This window comes from Sminthopsis crassicaudata, chromosome 1 (assembly GCF_048593235.1).
Source record: "Sminthopsis crassicaudata isolate SCR6 chromosome 1, ASM4859323v1, whole genome shotgun sequence".
Taxonomy (NCBI): domain Eukaryota; kingdom Metazoa; phylum Chordata; class Mammalia; order Dasyuromorphia; family Dasyuridae; genus Sminthopsis; species Sminthopsis crassicaudata.
Window position 1 is genome coordinate 702,027,074 of NC_133617.1, and position 19,888 is coordinate 702,046,961.

The following is a 19,888-nucleotide window of genomic DNA, read 5'->3' on the forward strand; positions in this document are numbered from 1 at the left end:
ATAATATTCCATAACCTTCATATACCACAATTTACCCAACCATTCTCCAACTGATGGACATCCATTCATCCTCCAGTTTCTAGCTACAACAAAAAGAGCTGTGTGGCAGATATTTCAGAAATGGCAGGATTTGATAACTGACTGGATATGAGAGGTAGGAGTCCAGATAGTATGTTCGTGCTGTGAACATGGGAGATGAGAAACTAGAGGTACATTTCACAGAAATGGGAAAACTGAGGAGGATTGAGGTCCTGCATTCTTTTCTGCACCTGCTCAGTCTAAGATGTGTCTGGGCTGTCAGTTCGAAATGTCCAAGAGGCAGTTGGAGATAAGGGCTGAGAAGGAGACAGACTCTGTGGATGGATATCTTAATGTGTGAGTCATCCGCAAGGAGACAGTGATTAAGTGAGAACTGATGAGATCACCTAGTGAGATTGTGCAGACAGAAGAAAAGAATGCTCTTGACTGAGACCAGGAGGTCCACCCACAAAGTACTGGTCTTCATGACCCAACCCAGGAAACCGAGATCCAGCCAGCTGCTGATAGGAGAGCCGGGAGTGTCATGACATCCAGCAGAGTATAATCTCCAGGAGAGATCCTCAATCAGTGTGGGGAGATGAGGTTAGAAGTCAGATGGCAAAGAGAGGGGAGAGGGAGGGAAGAAAGGAAGGAAGTGGTGAAAGCAGTAGGAAGTAGAGTCACTTTTCCAGGAGTTTGATGGTAAAAGTAGAGGCAGAGAATGATGACTTGAGGTGATAGTAGGGGCCAGTAAAAGATTTAAGAATAGGTGGGGACTTGGAAATGTTTGTAGGCAGTAGAGAAAGGAAGCTGTAAATAGGGAGAGGTTGAAGAGGGAGGAGGGAGGGAGGGAAGAGAAGAAAGAGGAAGGGCAAGGAAAGAGGCAGTCTCTTGGAGAAGATGGAAGGAATAAGATCAGGGGTACCTGAAGAAGGCTTGGTTTGGGGAAAATAAAGTGGCACCAAATTGTCAGAGGCTTGGACAAAGAGAGTAATAATTGATCTGGATGTATTTTGGAAAGGAGGAGCTCCAGGAAAGGGCTGAGGACCGGCGGGTGAAGGATGGAGGAGAGGTTTATTGGAAGAAGACAGAAGTAGGTGGGGATCGGTGAGGAAGGACCGTAGCAGGGGCAGGGAAGAAGGTGTGCAGGTGCAGAATAGGAGCCTGTCATTGGTGTGGCCGTTTCTCTCTCCAGCTGAGCCTTGTTCCCCATCCAGAAGTCATTCTTTCCCAAAGTCCTCCACTTTCCTTAGTGGAGGCAGTTTTGTGACCCATAGCATATCTATGCCTCTCTCTGCTTTTCTGTAGAGTTATCTGTCTATCTGTCTGTCTATATCTATGACAGATATATCTGTAGATATTGATGAATGCCCAAGAAGGGACAAGAAAGAGGAAGGCTTAAACTATTACCATTTTTGTGTCTAAAGATTAGACACTCCTAGGGGACAGAAGTAGTGGTACTGTTGAAGTTCAGAAGGGAAACCCCAAAAAGTTGGGGTCAGAGACCAGTGTTGTGAAGTATCTCAAAAGAATGTACAAACTTGAGCCCATCTCCAAGTCAGAGGACATAAAAAGTTTATTGTAATTGTAACACCAATTGAAGTGCACTAAGTTCCAAAAGGATTTAGCAAAGAACCAGGAGCAAGTAGACAAATTTATCCAGTTCTTCATGTCATTGATATAATAATTTTATGGCCCAGAGGTAGACCTGAGAAGTTGTCTATTCACTGTTATCTCCGGAATTTAGTTATCACTGACCAGCAGATTGTCTATCTGACAGTCAGCAATGTTTGTGGGACTACCTAAAGGCCAGAAGACTTTAGAATCATTGACAGATTGTTAGAACAGAAGCACTCGAAGGTCAGGGGGACCTCATCATTGTTATGTTTCCCCTAGAAGCTGTATATGCTTTGAATCACTGTTCTGACTCATCACTGCCATTCATTGAGTTCTCCTGGGAGCCTTAGTATCTTCTGCAAATCTGATGAGCAAAGTATCGCATGAAACCACCAGAAAGCACTATACTAATTTCTTGGGGGACTCCACTGGGGAACTCCTTCCAGTGTCAGAGGAAGTTGTTCATTAGTACTCTTTGGATTGGGCCATTCAGTTCCTTCCTAATCCACCTCACTCCACAGTCACAGATCACACATCTCACCATCTTTTTCACAAGAATAGAACAAGAGACTTTGTAAAATGATATCTTAAAATATAGATAAACTAAACCTGTAGCACTCACATGACCTATTATTCTGGTAACTGCCAGAAAAATCCATTTTTGATGCCTTCGCTGGTTCTTGATGAAGTTATGATGACTGGCTTTGTCATTCTTGCTTCCTTGATATTTTTATCCATCAGATTTCAGTTTGACAAGCCTTAATGTCATATCTAGACCTGGTGGGAAAAAAGCTAAGAAAGAAAAATTACTTCCAAGAGCTACTTTGCATTGCAACCACTCTTGTCCTCCCTCTATTATCTCCTCATTACAACAGGGAGTCCAAACTCATTTATCTTGTGACAGTTTTTATTCTCTACTGTAGGCAAAATGTTCCTTTTTACAGAATAATCACCAGGATGAAAGAGGATATATAAATCCATTAAACTAATAGGAAATACCTTAGTTTGAAAACAATAGGACAAAAGTAGCCTCTACAAACTTATTTTCTTAGCTTATATCAGCTCTAGACTTGGATTTCATTCTTTAACATCCTGAGGCATTACTGGTTTCTGTTTTTCTCTCAAGAAGCTTCTTTAAAAACCACTGGAGCTTAGATCCTATTCCTATCACCATCCCAGGAACAATTCACTTATTCAACCAATCTGTTTTGAATAGCTATTCTATGCCAGAGAATGTTAAAATACTTAAAATACCTTCTCCAACAGCTTTGGAAAATAAAGTATTCTCAATAAGTGAGTTTTCCAAATAACTATGGAATCAGTTAAATTTTAACCAGTTGTGATGACAATCTCTCTAAAACACATTTTTCTGCTTTTTAAGAGCATAGTAAACATCATTTGATCTTTTTAAGAAGAGGATACAAGCCTTCAGAGTCCATGGAGGTGTGAAGGGCTATGTGTCCACATGCTAAATAAGCCTGTGTTTTTTGAGTTCTGTATCTGTTCTTGTGGAGAGCTTTTTTGTTTGTTTTCATTTTTCCACTGCCATACCTGGACCTCTTGGTTAGAATGTTGGTTTCTTACCTGTGGTAGGCCACAAGCTTATTAGAATTGCATATGAAGGAAAAGTAAATAGATTCTAAATGGAAAGAACACAGGAAGCTGTTTGGGAGATTTTCCTGGATGAAGATCCCAATAATCCTTACTCTCGACTTTTATTTCTAGACTCACCCTTAGCCACAGTTACTCAGCAGTAACCTTTCCTCATATGATATTAACTAGATTAAGTTTTCAGGTAGATTATGTATCAGCATTCAGATCATTCTCCCAAATCTCTCAAATTCAGCTCCCTACTTCTGGGATTCCTCTTCTTCCCAACTCTTGCCCTAATACTAAGGAACTTACCTCTTTCTTCTCTGCTCTGGAATCCCTCCATCCCTCTTTCCATCCTTCATCCCTTGGTGAACTTGGGACCTCAGTTTCCCACTCCCTTCTTCTCTGCTACTGAACAAAAGCAGCTGAGAGGAGACTGAACACTGACACCCAGTGACATTACCAATGATTCTTTCCCCCTTCTGCTGGCCCTTGCTCCAAGGCAATCTTCTTGTTAGTCCTTGCTTGATTTCTTCTCTCATTCTGTATGGGAGAAAAATGCAAATCTACTCTCCAGTCTTCTGGCTTCTCCCATCTCTCCCTACTCCTATCCCCTTCTCCCTCAGCACAGGAGATGGTATTGGTCCTGGATTCTGCAAGAGCAGAGTTCAAATCCTCCCTTAGGCTCTGTAGCCTTAGGTAAATCATTTACTTCCTCAAACTGAGTTTCTCTCTGTATGTGTTTAGTGTGTTTTTGTGTCCATGTAGTTTTTGACAGTAGAATTCAACCTTCTTAAGGATGAGGGTTGTCTAACTCATTGTGTTTGTGTCCCCAGTGTGAAAAACAGTAATCGGTAACTTTCTAAGTTCTTGATTGATTAAAGTAAGACCTGCTCTTTAGTGTGTGAATGTTCAAATGCTTAAATTAGCTCAAAAACCTCTCTTTTTTGATTTCTCTGCTGTAGGCAGATAGGTGAAACAATTGCTAAAGCTCTGTCCTACTCCAGGGGAAAAACTCTCTGCAGTTTGTGATGAAGGTCAGTGGGACATTGTTTATGAATCTCAATCATTGTGTCCATTTCTCTAAATAGGTACCTTATTTTTAAAAAAAATATTAATAATAGCTTTTTGTTTCTCATAATACATGAAAATATAATTATTAATATTTACCCTTGCAAAACTTTGCTTTCTAAAATTTTCCCCCTTCCTTCCTCCACTCCCTCCCTATAACAAGTAATAATATAGGTTAAACATGTGCAGTTCTTCTAAACATATTTCCATAATTATCATGCTGCATAAGAAAAATCAGATCAAAAGAGGGAGAAACAAGAGAAGGAAAACAAGCAAGCAAAAAACAGCAAAAAAGGTGAAAATACTATGTTGTAATCCACATTCAATCCCAATAGCCCTCACTCTGGGTACAGATGGCTTTTTTCATCACAAATCTATTGGAATTGGCCTGAATCACCTTGTTGTTTGTTGGGAGGAAAAAAAAAAAAAACTACAGCCATCAAAATTGATCATGACATAATCTTGTTGCCAAGTATAATTATTTTCTGATTCTGTTCATTTCACTTAACATCAGTTCACGTAAGTCTCTCCAGGCTTCTCAGAAATCATCCTGCTAATTGTTTCTTATAGAAAAGCAATATTCTATTACATTCATATACCATAAATTATTCTGCCATCCTCCAACTGATGGGCATTCACTCAGATTCCAGTTTCTAGCTACTACAAAAAGGGTTGCCACAAACATTTTTGCACATGTGGGTGCTTTTCCCTTTTTTGATTTTTGATTACAGGATATCTTATTTTTCTCATTGTAACATTAAAAGCATGTACCTTAATTAAAAACAAGCACTTACATCAGTAACTTTTGTGAATTCTTGGTCAAGAAGTACAGTCTCAAGCTTCTTCATCCCATAACTGCCTCCCTCCAATCCCATGCCACAATGATTATTGCTACTCCATTTTCACAATCCCTCTGGACTTTTGCGAGTGCTTTACGTGGAAGGAAAACAGCACTAGTGTTCAGCTTTGTCCAGGCTGGTCAGAGAAAAGCCAAACAGAAGGCCTGTAATGATATTTCTTAAGCCTCAGACACTGCCTTTACTGTATATTACACCCAGTTCTGGAAGACTTGGCAGAGGCTTTGGTTGAGTCATGCCCTTATGGGCCAGGCTTATATATGGGGTCACTATACAGTTTGTTTTCAATCTTCATTAATAAATGGAATCTAGAATTAATTCTTTTTTTAAATTGTTTTAATTTTCTGGTTATACATGTATATTAACTTCTTAAATTTACATTTCTTTATGAATTATGTTGGGACAGTATGAGAGAAAAATAGAAAAAAACTGTGAACATAGCATATGTTGATTTACATTCAGTCTCCGTAGTTCTCTTTCTGGATGTAGATAGCGTTTTTTATCCAAACTTTATTGGGATTGTTTCAGATCACTGAACCACTGAAAAGAACCAAGCCTTTCATAGTTGAACATTGCACATTCTTGCTGTTATTGTGTACAATATATTCATGGTTCTGCTTGTTTGACTCAATATCAATTCATGTAAATCTTTCCAGGCCTTTCTAAAATCAGCCTGCTCTTCATTTTTTATAGTTACTTTCATATACCATAACAGCCATTCCTCAATTGATGAGCATCTACTCATTTTCCAATTTCTTACCACCACAAAAAGAGCTGCATGTGGGTCCTTTCCCCTCTTTTATGATCTCTTTGGGATACAGACCCAATAGTGACACTGCTGAATTAAAGGGTATGTACAATTTGATAGCCTTGTGGGCGTAGTTCCAAATTGTTCTCCAGAATTGTTGGATCATCCGCCAGCAATGCATTAGTGTCCCAGTTTTCCCACATCCCCTTCAACATTTATCATTATCTCAAAAATTGTTTTTCTAAACAATATTTTTCTTGTCATACAAATTATAATCCCAGTTCTTTTCAGTTCACTCTATATAAGTTTATAGTTCCCAAAATTCTCTGAAATCATCTCTTTAATTGTTTCTTATAATTGTAGTATTCCTTTTTTTTTTTTTTTGCAATATTGTTACATCCCATAATGCCGTTCTCCAATTAATAGACATTCCCTGAATTTCTAGATTTTTTCTGTTCATTTTAATCTCACCTTCAGGATAAGAAAGTTTGTTATGCTTATAATTATTCCCTCCCAGTATCATCTTCTCCTTTAACACCCTTCCTCCAAACACCCACACTTAGTACCACATGTTTTTATAGACCATACTTTTGGTATTTGTTTAAGTATGAATATGCTTAGTACAGATTAGAGAGGATTCCATAGATGTTCTCCCACAACTTTCCCTGTTTGTATACCACTTTCTCATCCATATAATTATAAGAAAGTAATTTCTAACACTACACTTTCTTCTGCCTTCTACACTACTGTGTTCCTTTTACCTCTTTTTTTACAATTTTTAAAACCCTCAGAACAGAGCCAGTCTACTCCACTGAGTCTTCTGTTTTTCTTATTTAATCCCCTCATTACTCTTTGAAGACTTTAAGACTCAGAAGAAATATTGATTCTCCTCCCCCTATTGATCCTACATCTTTTGCCTTTTGGAATATTGTACCCCAAGTTTATATTTCATTTTGAGTTTCTTCGCTTATATATTATATAGCAGCAGTCACCAAAACCATTTGGTGTTGGCTAAGAAATAGACTGGTAGATCAGTGGAACAGATTAGATACAAAGGACAAAAAAGGATACATATATAGCAACCTAATCTTTGACAAACCCAAAGATACCAACATTAAGGATAAAAATTCATTATTCGGAAAAAACTGTTGGGAAAACTGGAAATTAGTATGGCAGAAATTAGATATGGATCCACACTTAACACCATATACCAAGATAAGATCAAAATGGGTCCATGATTTAGGCATAAAGAGGGAGATAATAAATAGATTAGAGGAACAGAGTTTCTTCGCTTATTTATAGTAGAAGCTACTTAGTCATGTGTGATCTTGACTGTGGTTCCCTGTTACTTCTATTTGCAGTATTTTTTCTTTAACATGGAAGCTCTGAATTTTGGCTATAAGTGTTTTAGGACTTTTCCTTTGGAGTTCCCCTCAGAAAGTAAGCAGTAGATTCTTTCTTCACATTGCCCCCATTTTAATAAATTGACTCATTTTCACTTAGGATTTCTTGAAATAAAATATCTAGGCTTTTTTTTTTAATTCTAATATCCAGAGAATCCAATGAACCTTAAATTATCCTTGACCTATTTTCCAAGTTAGGTGTTTCTGAAAGCAGGTACTGCTTATTATTTTTTTCTCTTTTTTCCTCATTCTTTTTATTTTGCTATAATGTTTCTTATTGTCTCTTGAAGTCACTTATTTCTCTCTGGTCTGTTCTAGTTCTCAAGATATTCATTTTTTGAGTGAGCTTTACTACTTTTTTTTTCTAAGTTATTTTTTCCTCACAGAGCTTTTATTTTCCATTTCACTTCTAGAGATTAATATACTTCCTTATGGAAGATCCATTTTTTTGTTTGAGGTTCTACTTGCACATATTATGGAGTGATTATCTCTTGTGTTGGATTTTTGGCAATTTTTGGATCTAAAATAACTTTTCATAGTGGAGAGGATAGGGCCTTCTTCTGTTTATTCATCTTTCCAGCTCTAGGACACTGGAACTTTGTACTAGGACTAGGCTCTTCCCTCCATTAGAGGATTTGACCCTGCTTGATCTCAACCTGAGTTCCTTGGGTTTCTGCATTAACTTCCATATTTCACAGTGTGTCTTTGCTAAGATTGCTAATAGATTTTAGGCCTTCTTGAATCTTTGATGTTCAGAGCAAGAAATCATCAAGATCCATCCTTCAGGATGTTTAAGGAACCAGAATTAGGAAATATTTGGGATTGATTACTACTATTCCCACTTGCTTCCAAGGTCACATTGTAAGTTTCCAGTTGTTCTAGAACTTTCTTGTAGGAGCCCTGTGCTCTTGCTGCTTCTGTACAGAAATTTAGGGGCTACAGGTATCTCCTAAATATCTATTTTGGCTCTATCTCCTTTGACTTCATTGGTGCTGGATTTTCAGTCAAGCACACTTTCCTGTTCTCTAGGGAACAGGAACAGGAACCTCTAGAGGTTCTGAATAATTCTTTGTCTAGTTTTGCAATGGTCATTGTAGTTTCTTACTGGATTTATTCATCATCATTTGGCCTGGTGCTATATTTGGGGTGTTTTTTTTTTTGTTTTGTTTTGTTTTATGAAGTGTGTGTGTGTGTGTGTAAGGTGGACTGCCCACCTTAATCCAGTCTATCATCTTTATCAGAAGCCTCAGGTCTTCTATTAGGTCTATTATTGTTCACTATTCTATATTGTCTTTTTTCTGGTGAATACTTGGCCCAAGGTTTCTGAGAAACTCAAGGCTAATTTAAAATACACCTGAGTGCCCTGATGTAATGTTTGTGAAATAGTGAAGGTAGTCTGATCACAATCACTATTTGCTTTTCAGTCCTTTGTCTTGAGGTATGGGAGAAATGGATTTTTTGTTTTTGTTTTTGACTGAAAACTAGTTCTTCCTGTTTCTCCTAGCCTGTGCTACAGTTGCCTCAGCTATTCTGCTTACAAATACTTTACAAGGGGAAACTATTGTTTTACTGATCTGGTTCCAGATATTTTAGCCTCTTTCCTGAAGGTGATGTATCAGGTGAGGAATTCCAAGCCTATGAAGTTATCTGGCTTCTCATTCATCAGGAATCTTAACTACACAGAATTGTGGATTTGTCTTTTTAGTGGAGGTTTCTTCAAGGGTAATATGCATTGTATACTGTGGTCACTGATTGCAAACACATCTTTATGCATTGATTCCTGAGCCATGATAACAGGTTTTGCTTCTAATTTTGTAAAGTTAAAAGGAATCCTTCTAATCAAATTATAACTTAACCATCTCCCCTGCTAAAACACAAAACTAAAACAGTAAGTTTTCAGTTTGAGCTCAAGCAATTAAGCTTTGAAAAATAGATTCATGTTGACATTTTAAAATAAAGAACCTTAAAATAATGACTAAAATAAATTCTAAATATTTGTGTATTTAGAACAAAATTGAGTGTAAAGCATGTGCTAACTTTAAATTATCCTTGAAGTTAGTGGTGGAAACATTACTCAGAGAATACAGTTGAATGTTAAACACCTCAATAGGTTTAACTTTTGGGGGCTGTTGTACCCCATTTGTCAGCATAGTGAAGCCTGTGCATCCCTTCTCAAAATCATAATTTTAAATGCATAAAATAAAAATGCACAGTATTACAAAGGACACCAATTAAAGTAGTCATAAATGTGTTAAAAAGATAAATTCATGGACCAAATTTAAGAAATCCTTAGAGGAAGAGGGGAAACAAGGACTATCTAGAAGAAGCCACAGATAGAGGTATTATTGATATGAATCCCTTCAGTGTTTGGTTCTTTGCTCTTTAGAGAGCAGCAGATCATTCAGACAAGGAGATTTTACCTTTATAAAACAGCCAAGTGAATACCCTGGCCCCTGGCTTCACTGCTCTTTCCCTGACAGATCTGAGCAGTCACCTCCCTTCTCTGGACCTTCTGTTCTTCACTTGTTATACTCACGAGTGGGGTAAAAGAAATGGGGTTACATCTTTTAAAGAATCAGGTGCTTTAATGCAAATCAAGGTAGAAGTAGTTTTGTGTGTGCTATTAAAATAAAACTTACTAGTGTCTGTTTTTTATTTCTTTTCCTTACATAAACTTGACTGTGCATGGATTGTGTAAAATAGAATAGGCTGTGGCAGCTGCTGGCCCTCAGACGTTGTGACTGGGCAGTGCTGAACACAGTCAGTCTTGTGCCTCTGGCTTGTTGGCACTGGTAACTTGACAGCAAAGTTTGGGTGGTTCTGCTAGGGGAAAAAAAATTCTGAAAATGGCGGTCTTGAAACTAAAGTTCATTTGAGTGTGCTCTGGGCACACTGGGCTTTGGGACATGGTGGGCATGTTGCCAGTCTCTTTGCTCCATAGAATTTGTTCACACCCCCAGTTTATGACTTCTTCTCAGTTTCCTCCCTGATGTTTCCTGTAGATTGAGACTGTATTTAGTAGAGTTATGCAGACCAATTGTTTGTCTCCTATCAGAGGATTTCAAGCATAGAATAACAGCTGCAGTTCTCTCTTTTTGGAAAAAGCTACCGTTCTCTATCCACTTGTGACTTGAGGAGGGAAGCAAATGTTGGTAGTTAGAAGCCAGCATGTTACCTGGACCTGTTCCAGTTGGGCCCACTGTAGGACTTTGTAGTTGGGAATTTGTTCCTCATTTGGGAAATGTGTTGCATTCTTCTTACCTAGATCATGGGGATAGTTTGGTATAGCTAATTGCAACAACAACAACAAAAGTGGTGCTAGAAACAAGATAAATTTGTTCATAGATAAGAATTTTTGTTTGGAAAGCTTCTGCTTGTCATTTCTCATGTGACTGTGGGAATCGGATATGCTATGAAGGCAATTTAAAAATTACCAAAAAAAATTCTAATTTGTAATATTCTCTGGTTTTTCTCTCCCGCTTTTCAGATGTGAGCGATTAGAGGAGCAGCTAAATGATCTGACGGAACTCCATCAGAATGAGATCTTGAATTTAAAGCAGGAGTTGGCCAGCATGGAGGAAAAAATCGCCTATCAGTCTTACGAGAGGGCCCGGGATATCCAGGTTCGTATCAGGGCTTAGAGACAGTATGAGCCCTCAACCTATAACCCCCTTAAACTCAAGATTGCTTTGTTTCCTGAAAACTCCTAACTCTCAAGTCTTGGCCAGTCAGTGGGTTGGTCAACTACTAGGACTACAAAGACAAAAGGGAAATACTACCCTCAAGGAGCTTCTTCTGAGGGATATCACACATATATTTGTATGAAAGCAGAGAGAGAATGAGCGCAGGGGCAATCCAAGGTGCTTAAATACAACCCAGAACAGGAAGGGCGCTAGCAGCTATGTGGAATGAGGATCAATTAGGTAAAAAGGAGTATCATTCTTGCTGGAGAAAAAACTCCTTTCATCATTTCCTGGAAAGCTTGTTTATCTCTGCAGACTGGAAAGTCCCAGCAAAGGGATAGCTCTGTGTATTCTCTTCAGCTAAGCATATTGGACTGTTTCCTCTTTTAACACATCCAGAAGCTGTCCTGCTTTGAATTTTACACAATAACCAGAGACCACTAAACTTGATCATAAAGTAGCCAGCTGTCTTAACCTGACAAACAAAAGTCTTTTGCAGAAACATTGTCAGTACCCCTGGGTAAGGAGAGGGGGGACAGGGAGAAGATTAATGGTCATCCTTGCACTGCTCCTCCCACTCAAGGATAAACACCCTTCATTCTACCTTTCTTACCCAAGAATGTGTTACTGAGTGGTAACAACTTTGTAGATATTTTTTTTAAAAATCATGAAATAAACCGCCACTGATACTGATGAGGAGGATGATAGCCAACATTTATTTAGCTCTTTAAGGTTGACAGAGTGCTTTACAAATTTTATTTCATTTACTCCTCACTGAGACCTTGGAAGGTAGATACTGTTATCCTCATTTTACAAACAAGGAAACTGAGGCAGATAGAGGCTAAGTGCCTAGCCCAGGCCAGCATATGTACAGTACTGGATTCCATTCCAGGTCTTTCTTATTCCAGGTCCAGTGCTCTGTGTACTGCATGACCTAGAGGCCTGCTTAAGGGAGTCAGGAACTTACCTTGCTGGTAGCAATCTCACAACCCACAAAAGTCCCTATGCAGCCAGAGCCAGATTAAAATGCCATTAGAAAACAGTTAATAATAAATCAAAATATAGAAACAACATGAATAATGTTAATTTGTAATATGAGGCCCACAGAGGTAAGGATCTATTTGAGAGGGACACCACTAACTCCAAGCATTTCTCCTAATGCTATATTTTTCTAGGCTTCCTAGGATGCATTTTTCTTGAAATCTCCATTTTCAGTCTGTCCCTACCTGGCTGGACTCTTGAGCTTGTAAAAATGTAAGAAAATAGGAGGCAATCCCACCCTCGTTCAGTCCATCAAATAAAACTGCTAGGAATGTTACCTAAGCTCCCAGAAGGTTGGCAGTGATGTGCCCAGGTAAAAGTGTCTGGGTTTCCTATTTGAAATTCTGGGATAAAACATGGGATGAAAACCTCTGCTATAAGCAGTCAGAAGGAATCTGTGTCCTTGAAACATGGAGGGATTAAAATAAACTCATTAGCAGAGCCATTAGATTATCATTTTTTGTGTTTGGTGCATACCCACAAAGCAATGCTAAATATCCATCTGTGCCTTCAGAGGGCATGGGAAGGAGGAACCCAGAAGTTATAAAGTCAGCAGCATCAGAGATGGCTCTCAGCCTCATCTGTGCCCTGTGGGAATAATCCACATGTCAGTCATTTGCTCGAATTAAAAGGAACGAGCCTCACTTTGAAAGACAAATGTCCTGAATGGAAGAATCCTGGGGGTTTTGAACGTGTTCAGTGAGAGCCACTGCTCTTCTTCCTAATAGCAGTCTCTGAGACAGGCAGAGCAGAGCGCAGGGCAGCAGGGCTGTTGTCCAATTTCTTGAGGGGCCAATAAGTTACTTGACTTGCTGAGAGAGCCCCCACCCCCCAGTGTGCATGCTTTGAATGTGATATCTTTCTAGTGTGGGTACCCTGTCACTAGAGGGGGGCTCTTGGAAGACTTACCTGTTCCCTGTTCTGGCCCACAGGAGGCTCTGGAGGCGTGCCAGACCCGGATCTCCAAGATGGAATTGCAGCAGCAGCAGCAGCAGGTGGTACAGCTGGAAGGACTGGAGAACGCCACCGCCCGCAACCTCCTGGGCAAGTTCATCAACATCCTCCTGGCCGTGATGGCTGTCCTCTTGGTCTTTGTCTCCACCGTAGCCAACTGTGTGGTCCCTCTCATGAAGACTCGCAGCAGGACGTTCAGCACTTTATTCCTTGTGGTTTTCATTGCCTTTCTATGGAAGCACTGGGACGCCATCTTTGGCTACGTGGAACGCTTCTTTTCGTCCCCAAGATGATGACACGGAGGCAGCTGCTCCCCGACCCCGGCGCGTGCATGCAGCAGAGATTTAGACAGCAGCCTGACTACTCTGAAGTTTTAAACGACAAGAAAGAGTCGAGTGAATCTGTTTACATTTAGAATAACGTTTTTTCTCTGAGAGACGCGATTGCAATAGTATTTTTTAGATTTTATCCAAGAAGTTTTTTGGGCAAAAATCCTGGATCATTTTTATGTAGCATGATTCTCCTGGGATGCAAACCTTCAAAAGATCCTTTAACATAAACCAACACAATCCGGAGCACAGCGATGGGCATTCTAAATTCCGGCTCGAACTACTGCACTACAACCCTATAGAAAGAGGAGTCCACTTCAGCCAGTTAGGCCTAGCCACCTGCCTTGTCTGGGAACGTCCCAGACCCTCCTTCCCCAGGCTCCCCTTGACTGAGAAATCCTAGCACATTCCATGTCTGAAGTCACGGATTCAGGCTGGATCTTCCTTAGCCGCGGAATACGCATGGAGGAACACGTGGATCGGCCCCACCGCATCCACGCTAATGGCAGCCACTCACGTGCATCTCGAAGGGTGGTCATTTTTATATCTGGGCCCTTCCCCTTTTGCAAGGATACAGTGTCACGCCCGACAGGATAACTGCACAGTCCCTACTACAGTATTTTGAAGTAGCCCTCTAAACACTTAATCTTAAGCAAAAGCCCTTGGCCGCACTTTTAAGGTTTTTTTTTTTTTTTATATATATATATGTGTATAGTCACAGATTTAAAAAATAAAAAAATCCGAACAGCATACTTGAAGAATGTAATACTCAAACTCTCAGTGCTTCCTTATGGTTTCTAATAGGATTTTTTATTATTGTTATTATTATTATTATTAATTATAATTATTGGGTTTTTTTTGGAAGGGGCTGGGAGGGTGTTTTTTTTCCTCGAAATAAAGAAGTGATGTTTTTAAATGAAGAAATGTGTGGATAATTAAATGTGCTCTGTCTTGTCTCTAAACAATTTGAGGAAAAGTGAGACCTTGCAAATGCCGCCCTCTGTTGCCTCATGCTTAGAGTTGCAATATCTTAGAACATTTTTCCTCTCTCTCCATCATTTCCCCCCGCCCCCCAATGGAGTTGGCTTAGTTGGGAAATGATGGTGACTCTATGAATCTCAAACCAGCACTATCAAAATAGGGAGTATTTCCCTTAAAATTTACTTTATTTCCTAAGCTGAACTGGGGCATTTTTTAGGAAAGTCTAAAGGAGACTTTATCAAGAAATAATCAGCCCTAAATCAATCACTTTAGTTTTTCTTTTTATTTATACAACAAAGCATCCCCAGCAACTGAAGCCAAAGTGATCCTTCGTTTCTAGCTGATGGTAGGGAAAATTGTTTGTCCTGTCAGCTCTGTGGCCTGGGGAGCCTTCTTTTCAAAGCTTTATTCTGGCTGCCTCCCTGGGGCAACTTGAGATGATTCCCTTGAATGAGAACAAGAAAATATGTTAGGTGATGAAGGCTGTTCCTAAGGCATGTGTATGAATGTTTTGTCAGTGATCTGCTGTCCTTCACTGGCTTTCCTAACAGAATTATTGTCAATCTGGGTTCTGTAGTTTGTGTGATTTTTCTTTTTCTTTTTGAATATGAATTCTATTATGTGGAGAGATATTGAGCCAGCCCCTCTCTTTTCTTTAACTAACACCCTCATGCTATTGGAGTGCATGCTTCTGACTCTCCACAAAGGGCACAGAGTTTCTGCACCATTCCCAGTATCGAACTGTACCTGCTGTTCTCTCCCTGGCTCCAATTCTGTGCAACCAAAACATAGAATGCCGCGCACTAGGAATAGGAAGCCAGGCTTTAATTATTTTCTTCATTCCAAAAAATTATTCCTGAACGAAATTATCATTGCCCCTTTTGCTGGGAAGGCAGGGTTTAGGGTTCCTGTGGCTGCCCCGGCCTTGCTTAGCTTTAACCAGCTAGTCCTTCTAACCCTGTAACCCCTGTGTGCCTCCTCCAAGAAATTCAGCATATCACCTCTGTAATCACAAAACTCAGGTACTCCTGCTCTTCCCCTGCCTATCTCCAAAGGGCAGCTTATCTGCTGCTTGAATTGCCCTCATGAACTGGTTCTTCCCTCTCCCTTTCCTCAAACTAGGAGAAGCTGCAATGATTCATTTTTTTAAGAAAGAGTAAAAGGAGATGTATTCCATCCAAGTTTATATTGAAATGAAATCATTCCTGTTTTTCACTGCATTACAGATGAATTCTGAATACTTGGAAGTCTTGTTTTGCCTAAAAACATAACTATTGCTAAAAAAACAAAAACAAAAAACTGGAGTGCCGTAGAATGTAATGCCCTTATGTAGCTGAAATAGTTTCCTCCACTATTATGCATTTCTCCATGATCCATTTTAATACGTTTTCTAAAAACAGGGAAGAGACCTCTAAGATACAAAATACACGCTACAAACATCATCTTTCTTAAGCCCAGTCTCTTTGCCACTCGTTAAGCCAGAACGTCTCTTAAGTTGTGTGGAAACTATTAACTGTAGTGCACACTGGAAACTCTGGGGAGCAGCCTGTGCACCCCAGGGGCTTCCCCTCCATTTGCCTCAGGTCTGTGTTTGGTGCCTCACTCCTTCGTTCTCTGTTCTCTTCTCCACTCTGAACTTGGCCCTTACTAAAATACCTTGCTCATTAAGCCCTGAGACCCAGGCCAGACAGGGATAGAAAGTTCTCCATCTTCCTCTTTCCAATAGAAAAGCTCATTCTAGTTAAGACGAGACAATTACGTCCCCCTTGAACCCTGTTCCTTTTCCCTTCCCAAATGTCTGCATTTCCCCCACTTTTTCCCCATGTTCCTAACCCTGCTGCCTTTTCTTCTGACTCGATTACTTCCCCTGCACTAAGGTGGTTCCAAGATGTTCCCCTTCCCTGGAATCTCTTCTGTCACCTCATCCTAATGGTCTAACAATTGTTATCTTGTGGGAAACTTGACTCTAGCTCCTTTGCTTGTAAAGGCTACGTCTCTTCTCATTGAAGGAAGGGCATTCGTGGATTGCTCGTATGAGTTGGTGCCTACCCTGGTGTGTGTGTGACTGGCTGTGTCCTGGGACGGGGACCACATTCAGGTCATAGGATGATTTCTTTGCTTCTGTTAAACCTAAGGCACTTCTTTCTGATTAGACCTCAGGGGGGGTGTTGAGCACGTTCCATAACCTCAAACTGGGGAGCCCAGGTAAGTCAGGCTCTGTCTGGGAGGATTAGGGCTCCTTTCCTTCTCACCCCATGCCCCAAATTGGGAGACAATCCGAAGTTCGAGAAGACAGTTTGAAGGAGTCTTCTTGCTGATCTCTTGATGTTGAACACAGTTCTGTTGGGCTCATCCTCTCAGTGTTTTGGTTTCGTTGCCAGTCTTGCGTGTCTGTAGGGTACAGTTTCATGAAATGCTGAATTCTGTTTGTTGTTGCACTGGGTCCTAAAAGGAGCTGCCTCCCAGTTTGGAAAAAATATGCATTCAATAACCAAATCAAATATTATTGTGATGAAACAAGCCAAGGTTGATAGAGCTGTGGTTGCCCCTTCTACCTAATGGAACTCGGATTTCTGAATGTGACTCTAGCGAGTTAAAATATGTCTGTCTGCGTGTTGTGTATGCCGGGTGGTACCGTAGTAGGCATTGACTAGACTGTAAGTGTGTTTTTTCAATTTGTAAAAGAATAAAAACTCACTTGCACGGGTTGAAAAGTTCAGAAATGACACTTGTGAACGTAACACTGTAGTTGCTAGATCTTAAGCTGCTAATTGTTAAGAGAGATTTACATTTATGTTTTGTCTGATTGCTGCAGGTTTCTTGGCAGCACTTTTACTGTATATAAAAATTTAAATAAAGACCTCAACTATTAACACGATGGTCTGACTCCAATTTGTCTGCCTTTTTTTTTTTTTTTTTTTTGTACTTTCAATTGCCAAAAATCACTGAAAATGAGATGCTAGTAAAACATTGGGAAGTGAAAACTGCATCCTTTCTTTTTTTTTTAAACAAATCAGTCCCTTCCAGCTGCACCATATCAGGCTGCTCTTAGTTATATCCCTAAATTTATAGAAGTAATATCAGATTAATTCACATCATTATATCTATTGGAAAATTTAGGAAGACGTGATACCCTTCTTATTTGACATTTTGGAAGAAGAAATGATTTGAGGTTTCACTGAGGATAAACTTTTTCCCACTAATAGTTGTATTTAAATGTCTTGTTTTTATTTCTCCCTGATAACATCCCCAATCTGATAAATAACTAACAGGAAGCATGAGAAACTTTGGAAACTTCAAGGTGAAAAAGCTCAGCCCTGGCCATACTGTAACACTGAATGAAGGTGGTTACAGAGCTAATCTAATAGATTATTTATAATAATCTAATAGATCTAGTCTAATAGAATGCTAACTTACACTCCAAGAAACTCAGGTCAATCACTGAACCTTGAATCAGGAAAACCTGTGTACAAAACTGGCCTCAGACAGGTACTGCTTGTGTCCCTAAGCAAATCACTTAATCGTGCAGCCTCACTTTCCTCAGTTATAAAATAGGTATTATTACAGTCCCTGACTCCAGAGTTGTTAAAAGGATTAGATCAGATATGTAAGATACTTTTGTAAACTAGAAAGCACCCTGTAAATCTGTTTTTACTTCTACCTATACAATGTATAATATAGGGAATAATCTTCCTCAACAAAGGTGTTTTTTTGTTTGTTTTAAGAGGAGGAGGATTGCAAGGGCCAATGTTGAAGAATTGTCCACTGTTTTGAAAAATAAAAAGCGGAGCGGGGAGGCGGGGCCAGGAGAGGCTAAATCAGCTGCTAGGTATGCTTTGTTGTGAAAACATAAAGCTTCTTGGAATAAGAACCAAATTCAAGGGGAACATGTGTCTCATTGTTCAATTCTTACATAGATATTTCATCCACATGATTCTGTACTACTGCTGGTAGTAATCTTTCCTTTTCTCATCTTACTACAACCCCACTACAGAGAATCAACTTAATGCAACATATAACATAGTTGCATCCTTTTACTATGTCATGAGATACAGGGTATTTGGGTTATTTTACTCATATAGCTCACCTTTTCTAATTATACTCATTCCTAATGGTGGGGTTTTTTTGCACTTCTTATGAACATGTATTTGATAATATGTTGCAACCATTTTGGACCCATTATCAATCCACAGCATTTAAGCTGAGCTTTGAAGAAAGCTAGTAATTGTAAGATGCAGAAGCGAAGGAATGATTCCAGGCACAGGGAGTAGCTATGTAATGTCATGGAAAGAGGCGGTATAAAGCAGTATGAGAAAGAATGCTTGTTTGGCTGGTCCATAGAATGAGTGAAATGAGCAAATGACAAGGAGACTAGAAAAGTGGATTGTGAGCCAAACACAACTCTGCATTTGATCCTACAAGGAAGAGGGAACTTCAGGAAGTTTTTTGAACAGAGTAATGGCGTGGTCACACTTGTACATTAGGCAAGTAGGTTAGGACTCCTAAATAGAGGGATGGATTGGGAAAGGACAAGAGAGACCGTTGTATTAGACCAGCTGAGGAGAGAGAAGGGCTTGACACAGGGTGGTCATCAAATGAATAGAACAAGTAGAAGTAAAAGAGGTATAGAGGAGGTAAAATTGACAAGACTGGACACTGGCTATGTGGAATGAGGGAGAATTAGAAGTCACAGTTATATAGTTATAATCATGGGTCATTGGAAGGATGGTGATGCTCTCCAAAGAAATGGAAGTTTGAAAGAGTTGTGAGTAAAGAGCTGTGAGGAAAGGATAATGGGTTATTTTAGAGATGCCTACACGTCATGCAGTTCAAAAGTGTCCAAAGATAGTTGATAATGTAAGACCTGAACACAGAAGAGCGATTAGAGCTGAATATAAAGCTCTGGGAGCCGTTTACCCAAGGAGAGTCAGATTATTTCCCCAGTTAGGTATGTCTGGGATACATTCCTTTGCTTCTTAGTTTTCTTCAAACTCAGCTTAAATGCTGTTGATTGATGGTGGGTCCAAGTTGGTTGCAACATATTATCAAATATGTGTTCATAAGAAGAGCAAAACACCATTAGGAATGAGTATGATTGAAAAAGGTGAGCTACGTGAGTAAATAATTCTTCCTAGTAAATGAGTAATGTGTGAATTAATAAATGAAAGAATGAATGAATTCATATTTACAGGATCCTTATTGTGGGACAAGCACTGAGGATATGAATACAAAAATAAAGTGGTCTTTATCCTCAAGGAGCTTACATTCTAATAGATTACACAGATGGATGTGGTGTCCAGAGAATTTTGAAATGTTAGCAATGGTTGTACTTACTTTATTATGGTTCCACATCTGGAAAGGGTGGTGGAGGAGGAATGGCACTGTAAAGAGTTCACAGATGATAGAAGCAAGGCAGCCATAGGGAAGATAGCCAGGAAGGAGAGGGAAGGAGAGGAAGCTGGTAGGAGCCTTCCTAGAGAAAGTGAACCACATGCAGCATCCCCCAATCAGGACAGCACAGTGCTAGAGCCAGAAATCCCTGAGCCAAATCATTGTCTCCAGCAGAAATGACTGAGAAGGAGTGATCAGAGAG

The 19,888-nt window shown here is 39.7% G+C and overlaps 1 protein-coding gene across 16 annotated transcripts in view; it reads left to right on the plus strand.

The window, feature by feature from the left end:
• The window catches only part of TMCC1 (transmembrane and coiled-coil domain family 1), a 259,340-nt gene extending 245,110 nt beyond the window's left edge, over positions 1-14,230 (plus strand). For all 16 annotated transcript variants that reach the window (XM_074283840.1, XM_074283839.1, XM_074283843.1 and 13 more), the window contains 2 exons: positions 10,795-10,930; positions 12,964-14,230. In XM_074283840.1, coding sequence (XP_074139941.1) covers positions 10,795-10,930; positions 12,964-13,278 — 451 coding nt within the window. In that variant the 3' untranslated portion in view covers positions 13,279-14,230. The remainder of the gene's footprint in view (positions 1-10,794; positions 10,931-12,963) is intronic.
• Positions 14,231-19,888: the final 5,658 nt, after the last annotated feature.